Below are 20,582 nucleotides of genomic sequence, written 5' to 3'. Positions count from 1 at the left end.
AATAAAAGATGCAAAAACAAACTCATTTGTTTTTTCCAACTAATTTATTCATTCGAATTACAGTGGGTGATTCTGATCTAACAATCTAGAACTAAAACTTCTTAGTAGTACTTGATTTTTTAAAGTTGCGAACCATACACACACACTCTCTCTCTGTTACACACACGTAGAGTAGTTTATCATGAATTCATGAAGTATTTTACAGCACTAACAAAATGTGAGCACACAGCAGAAGCAGCGGTGGACTGGTCAATACTTATAAATTGGTAGGTACATTAATAAACAATGTATTGATCAATATTAACCGCGAATTTTAATTCGTGATAACACTACACATCAAAATAACATGTAGTTTTAGTTTATCAAGCTAAATTACTTGAAAAGGAAATAATGAGACATTTAGATAAAGTATAAGTGGGAGTAATGAGTTAGATATTTCGGAATGTGTAACATGTGTGTCAGTCGTTAAACGCTCAAGGCATCACCAGCCAACCGACCTAGTAGTTGCCACACTAGCCTTTCAACCTCACCGGGATACAGACTTAACAGCTTCGCCATGCAAAGGCAATTGTTGGCAGACAATGATAAAAATAAGTACTTGAAAATCAGTACATCTTCTACCTTCATGGGTTAAGAGATGAATTCAAAGCATAAATAAGAAATTTCAATAGCGTTAACGAGTGTTCCTCTGCAATGATAGAATGAATGAGACATACACACATACTACCACCGACATTAATCCCGTAGTTGAAAAGTTGACTACACAATTGGACAAGATCTTTTGACAGAAACCCTATGTTTAGTACACATGCATTTTATAAAATGGGTAACATCAAAAACAAATATTCATAAATTTTTCATATTTAATAGTTGAATTCATGAGTCAATTAAAGCTAGACCACTATGGAAAACCTGGAAGTACTGGACAGACGTTTCATCCTAGTATATGGGACATTTTCATATTATCACAAATTAAATATTAGTGTTTATACAACCTTCTTATTTGCATTTTCATAGCTTAAACTAATCTTATTCACATATATTATTATTATAACACCTGCCAATGTTTTATTCAGCACTCAGCCCTATTTACTAATTCGTACCTAATTCATATTATTCTACATATTACATGATTCCTAATTTGTAATCACATTATTATCTCTCGCACACCATGTTAACCATATTTATTCTGATCATTAATCTCATAATTTCATTTAACGTATAAACTTAGTCAAGTCAATACTCCATACTAGTCATCCAAACATTAACATTTTTATTTTATAATACAAATAATTTTTAAACGATGTATTTTGCCTTAAACCTGGTCATATTCTTCGATCATTAATTTGGATATACAATTGTAGAACTTGGAAAGAAATTATTGAAAAAAAAGAAGAATTATCATCGTTCATATATCTCTTGTGTAACAAAAACTGATTAGCACTCGCATCTAGATCATTGAATGCTTAATCAGTCAGATTAATGAATGTATATAACGTGACATAGATGCATAAACAATACATGAAAAGTGTATTTAGATTAAAAAAAGATTAGGCGCTCGCGCGCGAGACTGATAGGTCCTGAGCTCGAATCTCGCGGGTGGCAGGATCGTGGATGTGCAGTGCTGAGGAGTCCCATACTAGGACGAAACGGCCGTCCAGTGCTTCCAGGTTTTTCATGATGGTCTAGCTTCAATTGAATCATGATTTCAACTATTAAAAAAAGTTTGCACAAACATCCGTTGCATCATAGCAATTAATATTATCCTTAACGTTATGAAGCTAACTAATCAATCGTAGATGCACACAGATAAGTTCCATAATACGACGAAACGACTGCCCAGTGCTTCCAAATTTTCAACGGTGACCTAACAATGACCGGTTCATGATTTAAATGAAAATCAATATGAATAATATCGCAACGACCTGTAAGTTAACGTTTTCGAGATCCAGATATATTTTCTTGATTATGGTATCATCGGTTCACCCTATATTATCTTACTAACAATGCTCATATAAGTAAACCAAAAACAAAGAAATTTAGTGATATACTTATATGATGACTTTATTTGATGACGCAAATAGGAGGTAGGACGGGGGATGTTGGCAAGCATTAATGAACAGAGGGAAATCAACTACAATCTTCAATAAAATTTGAACTATCAACCCACAGGAAATCAATATTACTTTAATCCAACAAGCGACTTGGTAAAATATATGCATTAGTCCTCCGTTGCCAAGTACTATATTAACGCAGCAAGAAAAGAAACTAAATAACTAGGGCGGGAGAAACAGAGTAACTAAATGTCGATTCTACACGTGTATAATTTGCGCAACGAATTTCGTAAATAATTCTTAAAATCATCATCGCTATTGTCATACTATCAGGCTATCTGCTAAATAAGATGCAATTGCTATGATATAAACTGACTCAAAATTGATCGACCGGTTTGATTGACTAGGATACTTGATACAGGGGTTGATTAGTCAAGTGAATAATCGGAATTCAGTAGAGAACTAAGGTGTTTATTGTATCCCATTAACTAACTGACCACAAGACCTGTAGCTGATGACGCTTTAATCTTAAATTTGGAATGTCGAACACCTACACCACCGGATATCTAATTGGTTTCAATAACCAGACAAATCTACCACCAACCTTGAAGCCTAAACAAATACAGACGGTAAAAATGGGATAGTACGTTTGCTTTTAGGATTAGTTCAGTTACAGAAATCTGGGAGTATTGAAGCTGAAACTAAGAATTTCTGGAAAACACTAAGATCAATAATAATAATAAATGTAGGTACTCCATTAATCAGATTTAAAATGAACAAATAAATACACATAACTGTTTCTGGGGTTCACAGGGCATTTCCTAAAAGTCCTGGTCAACTAAAAAGTAATTCCGGAATAATTTGCAACTTCTTGAGGAAAATACTCTGACTAATATAATTACAATTACTATCTCTAGGATTAAGAATTATCAGTTTAGTATAGTTATTTGAAGTGTATGTGTTTGAATACGCACAATTCATTATAAAAGAATGTAAAATACGGAAATGAGCAACATGTGAAGTGGGGAAAACCACTACAAGTACTACGGCCCAAATTAATTTTAGCCACAAGATCTACCATTCAATCCAGTTCCAAATGATAAAAGTGAAAACTAATGATAACTACGATGGACAGTTATCAAGTGTTCTCTAGCTATTATTGAGCTCTCTGAGCTAGGTGGTTTCATCGTGAAGCTTTCTGTTTCTTTCTAGACAATATCATCAGCACTAACTTCAGGTGGAAATGATCTATAAAAAATTTCCGTAGATTACATCAATTTTTTAGCAAGAATTTCTTTCAACGTCACTCTAAACTTGCTTGATGCAAGTTTGTTGTACGTGAAACCATGTTAATTATAAGCAGTAGTAATTGCAAAAAATAAGAAAATATCGGAAAATAAACGTGATCAGTCAAAACATTCATACTTTAGAATCAAATTGTTTTTTTGCATATTCTTCATGAGGATTATAAACTTCTAAATTCTCTTGAATCAAATTATCCATTTCTGTATTGTGATTTGCAGTATTTACAGGAGTAACTGTAGTAGGTGTAACTACAGGTGTATGACGAACGACTGTGGCCTAATTAATTAAAAACGAGAGGAGGGAGAGAGGGAGAATATACAGGATAATAAAGCGTTACTCAATATTATTCAACTTACCGAAAAGAAAGAAAGGATTTCATAAACAAAGTGGAAGAAAGTATGGTAGTAAAAATAAACATCTCATGTACAATCTCACCTTTAATTAGTCCTAAAATGCTGTGTTTGCATTTTTTAGATCATAGTGAATGACCAGATAAAAGTCTGCGATCAGAGGGAAACAATTTAAGCTCATCTGTGAGTGTGCATAAGTGTGTGTATCGCTGATGATATCTCTTAGGCATGGCCTCCTTACATATAAAACGTATTTAATGTTAATACTCGTGCTAAGCCACTAAAAGTATGTTCATCAGTAGAACTGATAACACCAAACACAAAGTCTTTTTGGATAATAACAGTAACTCATGTTGATGATGGTCACTGTTAACAAGTAAAAAAATATGGCTCAAAACTTCGGTACTAATTACTTCTGAATATGGAACATAATAGTGGAAATACCGTAAAAGTGTCAAACAATCCCAGTAAATTCAACAGATGTGACGTCATATAACATTGCAAAGTAACACTTGGAGCTCTATGTGAAATATATTCTCTATGTGTTCAGTATCACGTAATTTGACTGAGTTCTCACATATCACTTTAAAACTAAGCGAACAGAAAACCAACTTCAGTAGTTGGAAGTAGTCAGCAAGAAGCTCTAGACATAAATTTTATATTAGACGGCACTCATCAGCAAGGTGTGGTCTATAATCTTTAATCCTGATCGCTGTGGGATTTGGACCTGGAACAACCAGCCCAACAGAATGGAACGTTACCGCTGAGACTTTCGGGTCATGAGTGACCTACAGAAAGGCTGAGGTGCTTATAACTGATTGATTTTCGAGTAGTGACCAATCAAGCTGTGATGTATGTTACCTGTTATAAATACTTACATAAGAATCTTCTACCCAATGATCCAATGGTTGTGGATGAATTTCTATCTCACATGCAACATCGTTTTCATCGATTGTTGTTACATCCGAAGCTAAAACAGAAAGAAATTCTCAAATAATGTTATGGAACGGGACATACCTCATCGTTTTAGATAAATTGCAAACAAAAATTTAATTAAGGTTAACAAATTTACGATTAGTCAGATTTAAGCTAAATGTGATCACCAACAAAACAACTGGTTTCACTGATGTTTTTAATTTGTCTACGGCCTTGTCAATATGCTGATAATCGATTTACCTGTCAAGCTAATTTTTAGACCATTAGTACTATGATGATTTCAATATCATTATTATTCAACTTGCTAATTATATATTGTTATGTTAATTTGGTATGGGGACTTGGGCCGTTGCACATTTGTGCCACGCTCTTACAAGAATTATGGCTGACTAGTGTTTTACTAATCACTGAAGTGAATCAAAGTTTACAATTAAAGAGCAGAATAATAATGACAATAAGATGTGTACAAAAACAACCAGAACGACAAGATGATTATTCCTGTGTGAGACAATCAGTCAAATTGCAGAACTGACACAACATAGAAAAAATTACTCAAAATAGTACGAAGCTCAATTTATCAAAACACCAAGTAATGTTGAAACACCGAGTTTCCATTTATGTACGAACAATATTTACACATACAAGAGCAGAGATTAATATTGGATTACTGTCAATAAATTATTACCAAAGCATATTACTTACTCGAAGAAGATCTTGATTCTATTCGTAAACGCTGTGAATTGTAATGAAATTTTTGAAAAGAAAATAAATTAGCAGTTAAGTTGGATTACTAGGTAAACAGTGAATCGTATTAAATGATACTGAAAAGAAGACATTTGATTAAACTAACTGTTTATGATAGGAACGATGAATTTTAGGAAAACACTGATTATATTGGAGAATAAGACAAAAGTCATGCAACGAGACAGAATAAAAGACAAATGAAAGTGACAACAGTTAGTGAAAACTTTCAGACAACATTTAATGGATAAAAACAACACTACAAAGCAAATAAAGGATGCATCAATTGAAGAATTACTTCATTGAGACTATCAACGAATTCGGTTATTTGCACTTGAGACGAATCTTTAGACATATCTTGTTGGTCGGATGACAATTCATCCACCAGTATTTCGTTGTATTTATGACACTCTTCTTGATTAATTGAAGCTTCCGATGCATAATCTTCATCATTACCATCAACATAATCATCATCATTCTCTTCCATTACAATGGACATACGATCAGGATACCCAATGACAACTTGTTTTATTTCCACATTACGGCTTGATATTAGATTATTATCAGCCGTTTGTGATGGCTGATATCCGATATCACCACCACCACCACCACCATTATTATTATTATTATTAACAAACGCTTTCTCTGCATTTTGTTCATAATTATCATCATCTGATTTTAATTGCTTTTTTCCTACAGATATTATTTGTTGGTTATCCATCGAGTCCGATAACAATTTCGCAATGTCGAATAATTCATCCAAAGTGTCATATTCATCATCACACTGTGTCACATCGGCTGTGTTATTTTCGCTATCAATGAGGGAATTAGACTTATTATCTGTAGAATTTATTAATTTCAGATTTTTAAACACAATTTCATCGTCTTCTGTTTGTTTATTGGCAATATTATGATGGGCATTAATTGAAGAAACCAGCTCTGGCTTACACTGAGTATCACTCTACAAGTAGACCAGTAGTAGAGGGGTGGGTCAAAACAAAAAGGAACAAAACAGATAGAATGACATTTGATTAGATAATGACGTACAACTTATCATCATTAAAAACAAACGAATGCATTTACATGAGAGTTCTCGTTACAAATTAATATTAGTTGTAGAGGCGTTAAAAAACTCCGCCTGTAGCTCTTATAGGGTTGCTGCCGGTCCCAAGCCCGGGTAAAGGAGGAGGGTTGGGCATGGGGTTAGCGTCCCCATCCCGTAGAAAACTAACTCGCTAAAAAAACGCTTACCAGAAAAAATAATCCAAACCATTTTAACTCTGCCCTGGGAGTTAGAAGGTCTTCATTTAGAAGAATTATGACGCTTCATGGTGAAAGCCGAGTTCCTTCGGAAGCCACGAGGCCGATGCCCCTTCTAACAACCAGAGCAAAAATTTTTATAGGTACATGGAACGTTCGAACAATGTGGGAAACCGGGAAGACCAGTCAAATATCAATGGAAATGAGGAGATACAACTTAGCAGTACTGGGAATCAGAGAAACCCACTGGACCCAAGCTGGACAGAAAAGGCTAGCTACGGGAGAGATGCTGCTATACTCCGGTCACGAAGAGGACAATGCTCCACACACTCAGGGAGTCGCTCTTATGCTGTCCAAAGTAGCACGAAATGCACTTGTAGGATGGGAATCCCACGGATCCAGAATCATCAAAGCATCATTCAAAACAAAGAAGGAGGGGATCTTAATGAATATTATCCAATGTTATGCACCCACCAATGATAGCAACGACGAAATTAAAGATCAGTTCTACGAGCGGCTGCAGTCAATCATTGAGAAATGCCCAAGAAAGGACCTAACTATTCTGATGGGAGATCTAAATACCAAAGTCGGAATAGACAACACTGGATATGAAGATATTATGGGACGACATGGACTGGGAGAAAGAAACGAAAATGGAGAAAGATTTGCAAATCTATGTTCATTCAACAAATTGGTCATAGGAGGCACAATATTTCCACACAAACGTATACACAAGGCTACATGGATCTCACCGGACCACACTACAGAGAACCAAATAGATCATATTTGCATCAACAAAAAATTCCGAAGGACAATGGAAGATGTGAGAACCAGGAGAGGAGCTGACGTAGCTTCAGATCACCACCTAGTTGTAGCCAATTTGAAACTGAAGCTAGAAAAGAACTGGACAAGTGGACAAACAGCAATACAAAGGTTCAATACAGCCTTCCTTCGAGATACTGACAAACTCAATGAATTCAAGATAGCTCTTAACAACAGGTTCCAAGCCTTTCAAGATCTACTGAAAGAAGAAGAAACTAATATGGAGGACAACTGGAAAGGCATCAAGGAAGCATTAACTTCAATGTGTCAAGAGGTTCTCGGTCTAAAGAAATACCATCATAAGGAATGGATCTCTACAGAAACACTGGACAAGATCAAAGAAAGGAAGAACAAGAAGACAGCAATTAACAACAGCCAAACACGAGCAGAGAAAGTCCAAGCACAAGCTGAATACATAGAAGCAAACAAGCAAGTGAAGAGGAGCATTAGAGCCGACAGGAAGAAATACGTGGAAGAATTAGCAACGACGGCAGAAAAAGCTGCTAGAGAAGGAAATATGAAACAGCTCTACGATACAACGAAGAAACTATCAGGGAAATACAGTAAACCAGAGAGGCCGGTCAAAGACAAAGAAGGCAAGCCAATCACCGAAATTCAACAACAGCGTAACAGATGGGTAGAATACTTCGAGGAACTCCTGAATAGGCCGGCTCCAATGAATCCACCGGACATCGAAGCAGCACACATAGATCTTCCTATAGATGTCAATCCACCAACTACGGAAGAAATTAGAATGGCCGTCAGACAAATCAAGAACGGGAAAGCAGCAGGACCCGACAATATACCAGCTGAAGCACTGAAATCAGACATCGAAGCAACCACAAGCATGCTTTATCTTCTATTCAAAAAGATTTGGGAGGAGGAACAAGTGCCGATGGACTGGAAAGAAGGACACCTCGTCAAGATTCCAAAGAAAGGAGATCTGAGCAAATGTGAAAACTACAGAGGCATAACACTACTGTCAATACCAGGGAAAGTCCTCAACAGATTGTTGCTGAACCGGATGAAGGATGCAGTAGACGCCCAACTTCGAGATCAACAAGCTGGATTCCGTAAGGATCGGTCGTGCACAGACCAAATTGCAACACTACGGATCATCGTCGAACAATCAGTTGAGTGGAACTCATCACTATACATCAACTTCATTGATTATGAAAAGGCATTCGACAGTGTAGATAGGAAGACATTATGGAAACTTCTTCGACACTACGGAGTTCCTGAGAAGATTGTCAATATTATCCGGAATTCATACGACGGACTACAGTGCAAAGTAGTGCATGGAGGACAGCTGACAGACGCATTCCAAGTAAGGACCGGAGTCAGACAAGGCTGTTTACTCTCTCCCTTCCTCTTTCTTCTGGTGGTCGCCTGGATTATGAAGACCTCAACATCTGAAGGAAAACACGGAATACAATGGACAGCTCAGAATCAATTAGACGATTTGGACTTCGCAGATGACCTAGCCCTCCTATCACGTACACACGAACAGATGCAGATGAAGACAGCCAGTGTAGCAGCAGTCTCTGCATCAGTAGGCCTCAGCATACACAAAGGGAAAACTAAGGTCCTCAAATTCAAAGCGGAGAACAGCAATCCAATCACACTTGATGGCGAAACTCTGGAAGATGTAGAGTCTTTCACATACCTGCGAAGCATGATCGATGAACAAGGAGGCTCAGATGCAGACGTAAAGGCGAGGATCGGCAAAGCAAGGGTCGCATTCCTACAATTGAAGAACATATGGAACTCAAAACAACTTTCAACCAATATCAAAGTGAGAATCTTCAATACGAACGTCAAGGCAGTTCTACTGTATGGAGCTGAAACTTGGAGAACTACAACAACCACAATCAAGAAAGTACAAGTATTTATAAATAGCTGTCTACGCAAGATACTCAACATCCATTGGCCGGATACCATCAGCAATAGCCTTCCGCGGGAGAGAACAAACCAACTTCCAGCTGAAGAAGAAATTAGGAAAAGACGATGGAAATGGATAGGACATACATTACGCAAATCGTCAAACTGCATCACGAGGCAAGCCCTAACTTGGAATCCTGAAGGGAAGCGAAAAAAAGGAAGGGCAAAGAACACATTGCGTCGGATAATAGAAGCAGACATGAAAACGATGAATTACAACTGGACGGAGCTAGAAAGGATTGCCCAGGACAGGGTTGGATGGAGAATGCTGGTGAGCGGCCTATGCTCCTTCACGAGGAGTAACAGGCGTAGGTAAGTAAGTAAGGCGTTAAAAACTACAGTCTGGGGGGAGGATTTGCTTAATTTTAAGGTTTATCCAGGAGTGTATAGACACCTATGGTGTAAACGAGATTAAACTCAGGGCCTTCAGGAATTGAAAAAAAACAATATATGGTCGTGTGGTCAAATCAGAATATGAAAATCCCCGATTTCACATTCATCGGGTGATAATCGTGAAAAATATATCACTCTTCCCGCCAAATTAATGGATTCCACAAGTCAGTTTCCTGCTACGGTATACGGATATTTAAATTAGAATGATGTAAACTGTAAATACTCTTTACAACTGCTCATTTTCGGATAAACCAACAATATATCGACACAGTTTAAACTAATTCTAGTGAATAAACCGTTACCATTACTAGTGTGTTGAGGGAGCAACCAACATTCCTTTGTGAGTAATGTAAAGTTTGAACAATCGAGACTGTTCTACTAATTTATGTCGATACAAAAAAGTCCACACCGTTTTAAAAAAATACAAAGCAGGAAAACAGTACCAACGACACTCTGTTCCGCTGACTTAAACAATAAGTGTTTCAGCTCAACTGAAAGGTTAATTACTGAGGAAATATTTTTAATTTAGGATAAAAGATATTGATGCGTAATTATTACCACACCTTTTGGAAGTATTGCTAAGAAACTTTCATATCATTATTTTCATTTAATCTAGTTGTTTAGAGTTAAGAATTACAAAAAGGAAAAGAGAAGTTACGTATAAATTGATAAAACTTAGCAATAAGTAAAAATATATCTAAACATTTTACGTTGGTTTACATAAAGAATGTTTTACCACTCAGCAACATTTCAATAAACTAAATTGAACTTTTGCTTCTCTTTGAAGGGCATACATTTTATTCAGGATAGACGTAATTTGATAAACTATTAAAAGCCAAGAAATTACAGATAGATATTGTGGTATACTCTCCACTGTTCAATAAGAGTTAACAATAGCAAGCTATCTGACGACAAGACACAGAACTATCAATGTTCATGATAACGGCAATGTTATCAGGACAATAAGTTAGAATCCAAAAGAGTTTACCTCAAGATTTTCGAGTATACATTATACTGTTTGAAGAAAGTATAAACAATAGAAGTGGTGGAGGTTGTGAAGTATCCGAAACCTTCAAATATGAAACATCTAGATAGTTTCATGCTTATTTTCTAACTATTCTTCAGATAATCGATTCATTTAAAATAATCAATTTTCTGGAAAAAAACCCTTCCTTTCAACCAATCTTTTTATTTGAGGTACAAATCAGACAATCAATTGTAAAAGGTAACATACTACATGTATGATTAGTGAGAAGGCAAAAAAAACCAAACAACTGGTTTTCAAATATGTGCTTTAATTGTTTGTATACCACCATGTTTGATAGAAAAAAAAACCGAAAATAGTGGAACTGATATCAGTTGAAATACTTATCAGCGCGTTATGAATCCTCTAATTTCGTCAGTTAATAATTACTAGTATTTTTAATAGCACGCGTTACGTATTCTTCAAAAAACATAAAGCACTTTAAGTAACTGACAAAATACATTATTATACTAATTAATAATGATGCGTGCATTTTAGTAATGTAATGCGACAAATGCTTTCAAAGAATTGTTGATGTTAAAAAAGTAACGCTGAAGTTAGGCATAGGTTATTATGTAAAGAACTGCAGATCTCTTGATTGACATCCACGTATTAGTCACTTATGGGTGGAAACAGCAAAATGGCTTAAGATGACTAAGTATAGAAAACGTACTTATGATATACTTCCCTTCCAAACTTGCCTTATTATTATTTGATAATTTCCATTCTCCAATGTTATTTATTAATTTCAAAGTGCATCTTTGTGGTGTTTTCACTACCAATGATGTTAATTGGATTATCTTTTATGGCGTTGTTGCTGAGAATTGTGTTGACTGGAATCAGTGGACATCTCTACGAAAAGTCCTACTTTGTCCATAGCTAACTAATACACAAGTACACTTATTTAATATAACTTGAAAATACAGTAAATAAATAATTTTCCTCTAAAAAAAACGTGAAAAGAAGCTCATCTTTGTATTGGTTGTTTGAATCTTCCCCCCAAATACCTGGTACGGCCGAGAGTGGGGAAATGTTCTCGAAATGTTCTCACATGGCCACGCGTATATAGCCTCCGCCAGGGAAGTCCTGTTCACTGCCTTCTCGCACCACGGGTGTTGTTTACGAAATTGAGAAGACGAAAAGCGAACGTCCGGCGCTTTAACCGGGTTGGTAGACATGAAGAGTCCACCTAGGGGAGTTGGAAAACCCTGATTCCAAACCAATGATGCACATGGGCTCCAGGATCCTGGAGGGACAAATGGCGTATGGACCAATCGTTGGCCACCGACTACCATGGGACTGCATCTCCTTACGATGGTCCACTGCCTTGTGGACCAGACCATGTCAAAGGCTCCGGGTGTGGCCCCCTTAGAAAACTACCTGCTTCGGTTTGGGCACTCGGGCAGTATCACAACCCTCACACATATCAAATGAGATCTGTGTGGCGCATATGTATTTGGTGTCTCCTTGTACCAATATCTATGTGTTAAAATAAATAAATCTTCCCATTGGTGTTTAGGCCTGCAACTAATCAGTCTCTTATTGGCATATGTGTATCCTGTGCGGATCGCCTCGATATTGCCTTGAGTCCCAAGCATCATAAGCAGAGATGAATCTTGACTAGCGATAAATTGTACTGTTATTTAAATAACTGATATGTTGAATTATCATTTTCGCAATTTAAACAGTTGTTTATATTTTTAGTGAATATAATCTGTAAATTAATCCCATGCATATCAAAATTTTTTATAAATAATAACTCCAAATTTTAGTAAACAATCCAGTTACACAAAAGTAGTCGTGTGTGAATTGTTAGCTATAGTCATTGAGAGTGAAATAATGAAGCATAAATAAATGAATTACAATTTTTCCACTCGATTCATTTTTGATATTTTGTTGTTCAGATGTCAATTATTTATAGTTCTTGACATAAACATGATCAGATTATATTTATTCACGTTACGGTCTTTGGAAAAGAATTTCGTAATAATGTCTCTTATGAATGAACATACAGTTAAACTTCCAATGTTTAGTGTGACAAAACAAGAGTTAAAGTATTTGCTGCTATTGAAAAAATATTATTATTTAAGTCAATTTTCAAGTATTGAGGTAACATACAAGTGAGGCAGCTACTCACTAAGTACAATGGGAGGTCGTTGAGCGATATTAAAAGTTGATTTAAGTTAAACATGCAAATCAATGGATGCCGGCTCAGCAGTCTAGGGGACAAGCGATCACGTGTGAGACCTAAGACCCAGAGGTCATGGATGCCCACTGCCAAGAATTCTCATACCAGTATAAAACAGTGCTTCCTGGTTTTCAACGGTTATTTCAGTCAGTCAGTAACAACGTAGAACTTCGTACGTACGTACGTCAGTTCGAGTTGCCACACCACATTAGCACAGAGATGCAGTTGTCGATTCAAATCCCGTAGTGGTAGAGGCGGTAAGAGTATAGGCAGTAATCGGAAACATTAGGGTTTGAAGATAATTCAGTGAAATAAATTTGGAGAGAGAAAAAAGACAAAGAGGATTCAAGATATTAGAAATAGGGAGAACACAAAGAGTGAATACACCAGCGCCTTTGCAAACGATTTTGAGCCATGTCATTCAGGGTCTCTAACCATCGGTTGCTATCATCTCGCGGTCCCCAACCAGGCAGTCTACACCTAACAACATGACTCAGTCCAATTGTCAGTGACTTCATGAACTTGTGCCATGTTTTGGTCTGGCCGCCCATTGCTTTCTTCCAACCTACTCCTATACAATTGAGCATCGCACGTCGAGGTAGTCGGTGGTTGGGCATACGTAACACGTGTCCCAGCCATCTCAACTGATGAATTTTCACTACTTCATCAATTGATTTGCCATCCTTACCTAGTACCCGTTTCCTAACAACTGCGTTACTTATTCGATGGTCCCAAGATATACGAGCAATATTTCGAAGACACCTATGATCAAATACTAGTAACCTACCACAATTGATTGATCACTGGGTGGTGATCAATGTCATGTGTGTCAAGTCCTTATTTAGTGCAGATCGAATGCTCTCAACCATCCGCCAGGGAGCACCAGTTCCCTCAAGATTACAGGTACACTTTGCTGACGAGTGCCAAGTAACACGGAACCCGGGTCCAGGGTTTCCTGTCGACTACCTCCAACCACCAACTAGTAACCTACGAACATCCTCTACTCTTACCGGCCATGTTTCACTGCCATAAAGTAGGACGGAAAGAACCGCCGCGTAGTAAATACGTCCTTTGTTTGACAGACGGATATCTCGCCTACTCCATAAATGACGCAAGTTGGCAAAAGCTAGTCGAGCCTTCTTTATCCGTGCTGAGATTTCGTTACACATCAGACCATAAGGGCTTATGAGACTTCCAAGATAAGTGAAGCGGTCGACACACTCAACTAATTCACTCCGTATCATCAGTTCGGTAGTTTAATTATTATCAGCCCGTCATCCAAATTACAAGATACGAGTATTTGACTGGTAAGCATTCCATATGAATATTTAAATCAGTCAAAAACATAATGTTTGTAAACAAGTTGAATGTAAAACTTGGTGGCTTCAGGAATTTTAGTGATTTTCGAGTTCTATTCTAAATGTTCATCGGAGGAAACAACTCCAATTGTTGATTTTAGGAAGCTGTTCAACTAAGCTAAAGGCTTAATAACTAATATGAATCCTTTGAACTATTCTAACGCACGTATTTATGGTGATCAATTCAGTTTTCATGAAATTATTTCAATCCAATTTAATGAAACTCGGTAATCTAGTACAAGTTATTATCGTATGAAATATGAAAAATATGCATAAAAGAGTATGACAAGAAGTGGAAAAACTCAAGTTAGCCAACTTTAATCATGTCTTTTATACGATAATAATATGAAAATGTAATTATCTCAACAAAACATATCACTACTATGAAATCTATGTGAAAACTGTGTTAGCAACCTGACACAAACAGTAGTGTAAGTGTTTACTTATGATTTTTCATTAGTTCAGTGGATGATTTTACTAAACAACCGTATTTGATTTTGTTTTTTTTACATCGTGTACACGAGAGAAACTAAAATAACATGGCAATTTTTAACGAGTTTTAATTCCTATAAAAAAAACTATTAAAACTAAGTTGTATGATTTCTGTAGTGTTAACACAAAAATCCTAACATTTCAATAAAGGTAATTGCACAACGGTCAAAAAACACTGATTACTGTTTATGAATTTTTAGAACGAAGATATACCTGACGGGTGGTTTTCAAGTTTGGCTGAGTGGACACTCAAAAGTCAGAGGGTATCAACCAGATGGTATTAAATTCTGCCTAAAGGAATTTACATATCCTTTGTCACGTAGCACCACAAAACGTTTCTTCATGTGTAAAGACGTATTCGCTATTTGTACGTTCAAATACTAGTTACACAGAAAATTCAACTGCCCATTGAGATATCTTACTTTTATTAAAACGTAGTGGAAACATTTCGACTAGTTTAAATTCACACTGTAAGAATAAACGGAAACTATTCAAAACAAAATAAGCATCACCATACTTTACTCACTTAGTCATGTGATAACTAAGTATCCAACAATGTATGATAAACTATTAAACATTATTGTTTTAGTGACAATCTCATCCACAGTGCACAATTAAAACATAACCGTGGGAAATAAATCTAATAAATACTCATTACTTTATGTTATAGAAATATAGATGATTTTTACGTCTACTCACTCCATCATGCTGATTTTCTTGTTCGTGTATAATTATTGCCAATTCTCTTTGATCATCATGTTCACTATATGAATCCATCTTGTTAAATAGTTTCTAAAGGACTAAAAAACAGAATGAACAGTTTTGACAACTGAATGTAAATAACCACTTCAATTGTTGCTTAATTTTATCATAGTAGTCCTAAAAATGGGGAAATTAATGTAAGCAACGCAAACTAAAACGGATTGCATGAGCTAAAATCTTGGTGACATGGAAAGATGATTATTCATTAACTTATTTAAACAGATAAACATTGGTACAAGGAGACACCAAATATATATGCGCGACACAAATCAAATTAGTGTAAGGGCTGAGATACTGCTCGGGCGCCCAAACCGAAGCAGGGTTTATTGCAAGCTTACTGAAGTTTTTACACAGCTAAAACCGTTGATTGGAAGGCTAAGAAATACAAATCCTGGAAAAACAAGACAACAAAAAGATGGACCATCCAAACGAAGTGACAATGCTGTAGAGAATTAAAGGATATAAGTGTAGCACAATCGAAAAATGAGTATGAGAAGTATTTATCAAAACACAGCTCTACAAAAAAAGTTGATTTGGTCAAGTGAGATCGTATCACTTGTATAAAAATTGTAATGAGTAGTTACAATATCATCCTTAGTCCTCTATTGTAAGATTATTGATAACATTTCAAGCTACACCAACTTTACTACCGTCGCCAAGGAACCGAGATGAACTCATATATCCTAGTTCTATCGATCCATCGGTCAGGGTAAAGTGTCATAAACTGACCACCTTTCGGTCTTTTAATCCAATTCTAATATCAGCAAACAATTCACGATAAGAAGTTCGTTGAGATGACATCGTAGAGCATGATCAAACCGCTGAAGTCGGTGTTGCAGATTAATGGCACCAACTGAGTTAGTCCGACTATCCATATTTCATACCGCTTTTCAGTTAAATATAACAACCTCAGTTGTAATGATTGTTTTCTGGTGACGAAATACTTGGTGCTGGTCATATCAGTGGTCTCTCTACTTGTTTTACTGCTAAAACTTTCCAGTGATTTTCAATGGTTGGTGGATAGTTTTATTAGCGGCATTATCTAACATTCAGTGACCAGTATGTTGTAGATGCCGACGAGAAATTTTCCGAATTTAGTATCGACGGCTTTAACTATTGGATATGGTCGCAAACTACTCGTCTGAAAAAGAAATAAGCTGTTGGTACCGAAGATAACAATAAAATATATATCCATTAAATGTATAGTAGTAATAGATGATTCCTGAAACAAACAGACGACTGGAAGTAGTGCAAGTAAAAAAAAAACATTTTAGGCTGGATCCCATCAGTAATTAGCAAGACTCAGTTTATTGTCTTTTAATGGATCCAATGCTGTTTTCTAATACAGATGTAGTGTTTCACATTGAATCCCAATGAAATGATCACGAGAACCCTCAGCATTCCCATTAAGATTTCCCAATAATAATCAATATGAACAACAACTACTAAACATCAGGCATATTTGGATAGGATGGAAATTAGTTTTCAAGTATAGATATCATATGGGTATTTTGGCAGAAGGCATGTGCTGAATTGTACGAATTAACGATCCCTCTAGTGTCTAAGTGGTGGTGTCGGCGGAGTGAGTGATGAGGTTAATTCACTTTTAGTGAAAGCTAAAGAGGCTTATGCTAATCTGGGCCGCCTTTGGTGCCTTCGTGATGTTAGTCTGGCTGTAAAAGGTCGTATCTACAACGCGTCAGTGAGAGCAGTTTTGCTCCATACTTGTGAAACCTGGCTTCTCCGAGTTGAGGGTACTAAAAGACTCTCTGTGTTTGATCATCGTTGTCTTTGGAGGATTGCTGACATTCAGTAGCAACACCATGTTCCTAATGCTGAGGTTCGGCATCATGTGTCTGAGCACTGCGACAATAATTCGATTAGTGTCACTATCTTCAAAAATTGGCTTCGATGGCTTGAACGTGTCTCACGGATGTCGTCCCAGAGAATTCCACGTTGTGCATTATTTGCTGACACTGAGGCTGGTTGAAAAAAAGCAGAGGTGGTCAGTATATGGTGTCGTGCTATGAAAGAAAGCTGTACAAGAATGGCTTCTGTTGTCTCTTCGCGACTCCTTGGCTGGGGCCCTAGATATAGTACAACACTGGCTAGAATCGTCATCAGCCATGGCTCAGAATAAAAGCCAGTGGCGATCCTGCTGTAATTTCTTCTTACTTTGGCGAGACTCTAATTTATGGACGAGCCAACCAAAGGCGTTTTAGAGATTTCAAGGTTACGGCGCCCACTTCGGTGCTTAATGCTAACGTACGATCGGTTCACAGAGAATTTTGTACAAAGCGTGATAATTGAGCGACTATAACAAATAAAACGGCGGGACTATAATTTGTGGACGGAACAATCAGGTATAAGATAATAGATCTCGGATTTTAACGCGAAAGCCTTTCATCCATTTGGCTGGATAAATTTCTGGCATTATAGCTGATGTCAGTTCGTGATGAAAACCCCATATATAATTCCTAAGGCAAATTACGACAATTATTGCGAACTGGATAATACAAGCACCAGTGACTGGCTGCAGCCAGGTACTACAATATATACGGATGTTTAGAGAACGTACAGACTCCTACATAGGCTTGGTTATGTGCATCGTGTCGTTATCCACAAGTAGCATTTTCTGCACTCAACAACCGGAGTGCACATAAACAATATTGAAGCTATGTGGTCGAGGCTGAAAAAGTTTTTGGGACTTTATCATGGCTCTAGAGAATGACTATTCTGTAGCCGTATGGATGATTTCCTCTAATGCATGCATTACGATTTTAGAACCTCTTTCTAACCTTGACAAGTTTTTGAACCACGTATAAGAAGTGTATCCACTTTACTTTCTTGGTTTTGTATAAAATATTTTTATTTTATAATGTCTGTTTGCTGGTTAGCTAATATTTCTCAAGGTTACTTAAAGTTCGTTCAAAGGTCGTCCATAAATTAGTCTTGCAGAAGCTGTTTCTCCCAAAATTATTATTAATATTATTATTATTTAACTCTTATAAACCAAATTCATTTTCGTTTTTGTTCTTACTCATTACACGCACTTTGCATTCTCTGTCTCTTCACAACCTCAATAATAATATGTGGGCCATATGCATTTGTTTCACCCTTGTACCAATATTTGTGTCCAAATAAATAAGAATTTAACCAAAAACGTAGAAACAATGTAAAAGTTAAAGTTTCGCACCAGTCACTTTGGTTACCTTTAGCTAAGCATTTGTATATCCCAAAAACTTAACACAATTTACCGTTATACAGCCGAAATTCTTTAATTGCAGGTACTCATAACCACTGGAAAATATTGTACTACAATGCCTCGGTTAGGGTTGGGGTAAGCAGTACTAAAGTCTGTAGACCACAGTGGATTATTACGACATAAATTATGGCGTTAAAAAGCTTTGCCAATAACAGTAACAAAACTGAGTCTATTGCAATAGTTTTACGTAGGAAGTGATTTAGAAGAATACTAGTCAACATGTTACACCAGAAGTGACCAGTAATCACTTAAAAACCAAGTCGAGCGTTATTCTTGTCAGAAGGAGAAGAAAAATATCCCTACCGGAAATTTCGAAAGACACGCAATCGCATATAAATTCACGTCGTATCGACAGCTAGATTTACTGGGAGCAGCTATAACTTACGAATTGCCGCCACCAATAGCTTAACCTGTTGAATAGGTATTAACGATTTCAATAAACAAAAAGATTTTATGTAATTTGGCTCAAGTTTATTTGGATTGTGAAAAACTGAATTGCTCTTAGTTTTCATCTCCCATGAACTGAAAGGAATGAACAAAAGGAGAAATCGAGAAGTAACATAGAGTGGCCAGTGATGATGTCACAGGTATTCAGTGTTTGGCAACGCTTCTACCAGTAACACCTTCTAATATAATTCGCTCCCACCCAGAGAAATCAAAAGACAGAGTCGAGGAGATCGGAAGAGTATATTTGGCGATGACCAATATATCGGAATTCTCTGATCTAATCTGACTAGCGATTGCGGTTGATGTTGAGCACGGCGTTATCACATGTGATCTGGTGCGGATGCCTGACCTAGCGCCTTCAGCTAGATGAGTCCACTAAAACATATGGTCAGCATCCAATGTCGAAAACTTACAGTGCTATTTATTTTGGGGATTTATTTACCGGCACAGATCACTCCCCCTCCTAGTGGGGCAGTGACGACCCTAAGACGCGGCCAACCAGAAGTTTAAACCCAACGAGTTTGTCGTTGGTAAACACCCTTCTGATAGCTTACTAAATTTAGCAGCGTCTGGTCGTCTTTCCTTACTATATGGGACCGAGGTACAACATAGTAAAAATAGAAAATGTACAATGAAAATTTCGGATCCTCATAAACGTCATCGTTCTTTTCCAGCCGTCCTGGAAAAGAAAAAAGAAAATGTAAGTGCATGTCCAAATACACTCGTATGTGCGTAAAAACACAATGTCGGCGGAAAAAAAATGGAAAATAAACTCATGAACACGTAATAGCATTAAAAAAATTGTTTTTTTTTTGTTTCGTTTTTTTTAAATAGAAATAAAAATATATAAGCATATTAAAATTGTTTTTTTTTAAAAAATGATATAAAATGTCGAGAAGTGCCTTACGTGCAATAGTCGTTTAAATGTTCTGGAAATCTTACTCTTCTTCCAGAACGCGTCGTTTTAAGTTTATTTTCGGATACTGTCGAAGTATCATCGTGTGCGTTGGTTGTCGGATGAGGTATTATAAGTGTCGGAGTCGTGTCGTTCGATTGTACCGAAGGAAAATCCACGTAGATAGGATTTCCTTCTAAATACGCTGCTTTTAAGCGACCGATGCTGATGCTATCGTTGGTTCCGTTCTTATCGACTATATAGTGCTTAGATTCACGTTGAAGAACTTTGAAAGGTCCTTCGTATGCTGAGTCGAATGGTCGTCGATGCGAGTCTCGACGAACGAAAA

The 20,582-nt window shown here is 36.8% G+C and overlaps 1 protein-coding gene across 4 annotated transcripts in view; it reads right to left on the bottom strand.

The window, feature by feature from the left end:
* The window catches only part of LIMA1_5 (LIM domain and actin-binding protein 1), a 69,204-nt gene extending 49,901 nt beyond the window's left edge, over positions 1 to 19,303 (bottom strand). For 2 of the 4 annotated variants that reach the window (XM_051215867.1, XM_051215868.1), the window contains exons 1-3: positions 5,348 to 6,759; positions 4,588 to 4,679; positions 3,480 to 3,635 (exon numbers count right to left, since the gene is read on the bottom strand). In XM_051215867.1, coding sequence (XP_051066411.1) covers positions 3,480 to 3,557 — 78 coding nt within the window. In that variant the 5' untranslated portion in view covers positions 3,558 to 3,635; positions 4,588 to 4,679; positions 5,348 to 6,759. Of the gene's footprint in view, positions 1 to 3,479; positions 3,636 to 4,587; positions 4,680 to 5,347; positions 6,760 to 15,563 lie in introns of those variants that run through there. The other 2 variants (XM_051215866.1, XM_051215869.1) reach the window with 2 other exon arrangements.
* Positions 19,304 to 20,582: the final 1,279 nt, after the last annotated feature.

Source organism: Schistosoma haematobium, chromosome 4 (assembly GCF_000699445.3).
Source record: "Schistosoma haematobium chromosome 4, whole genome shotgun sequence".
NCBI classification, from domain to species: domain Eukaryota; kingdom Metazoa; phylum Platyhelminthes; class Trematoda; order Strigeidida; family Schistosomatidae; genus Schistosoma; species Schistosoma haematobium.
The sequence above is the reverse complement of the archived record's forward strand: the minus strand, read 5'-3'. Positions and strand labels throughout refer to the sequence as shown.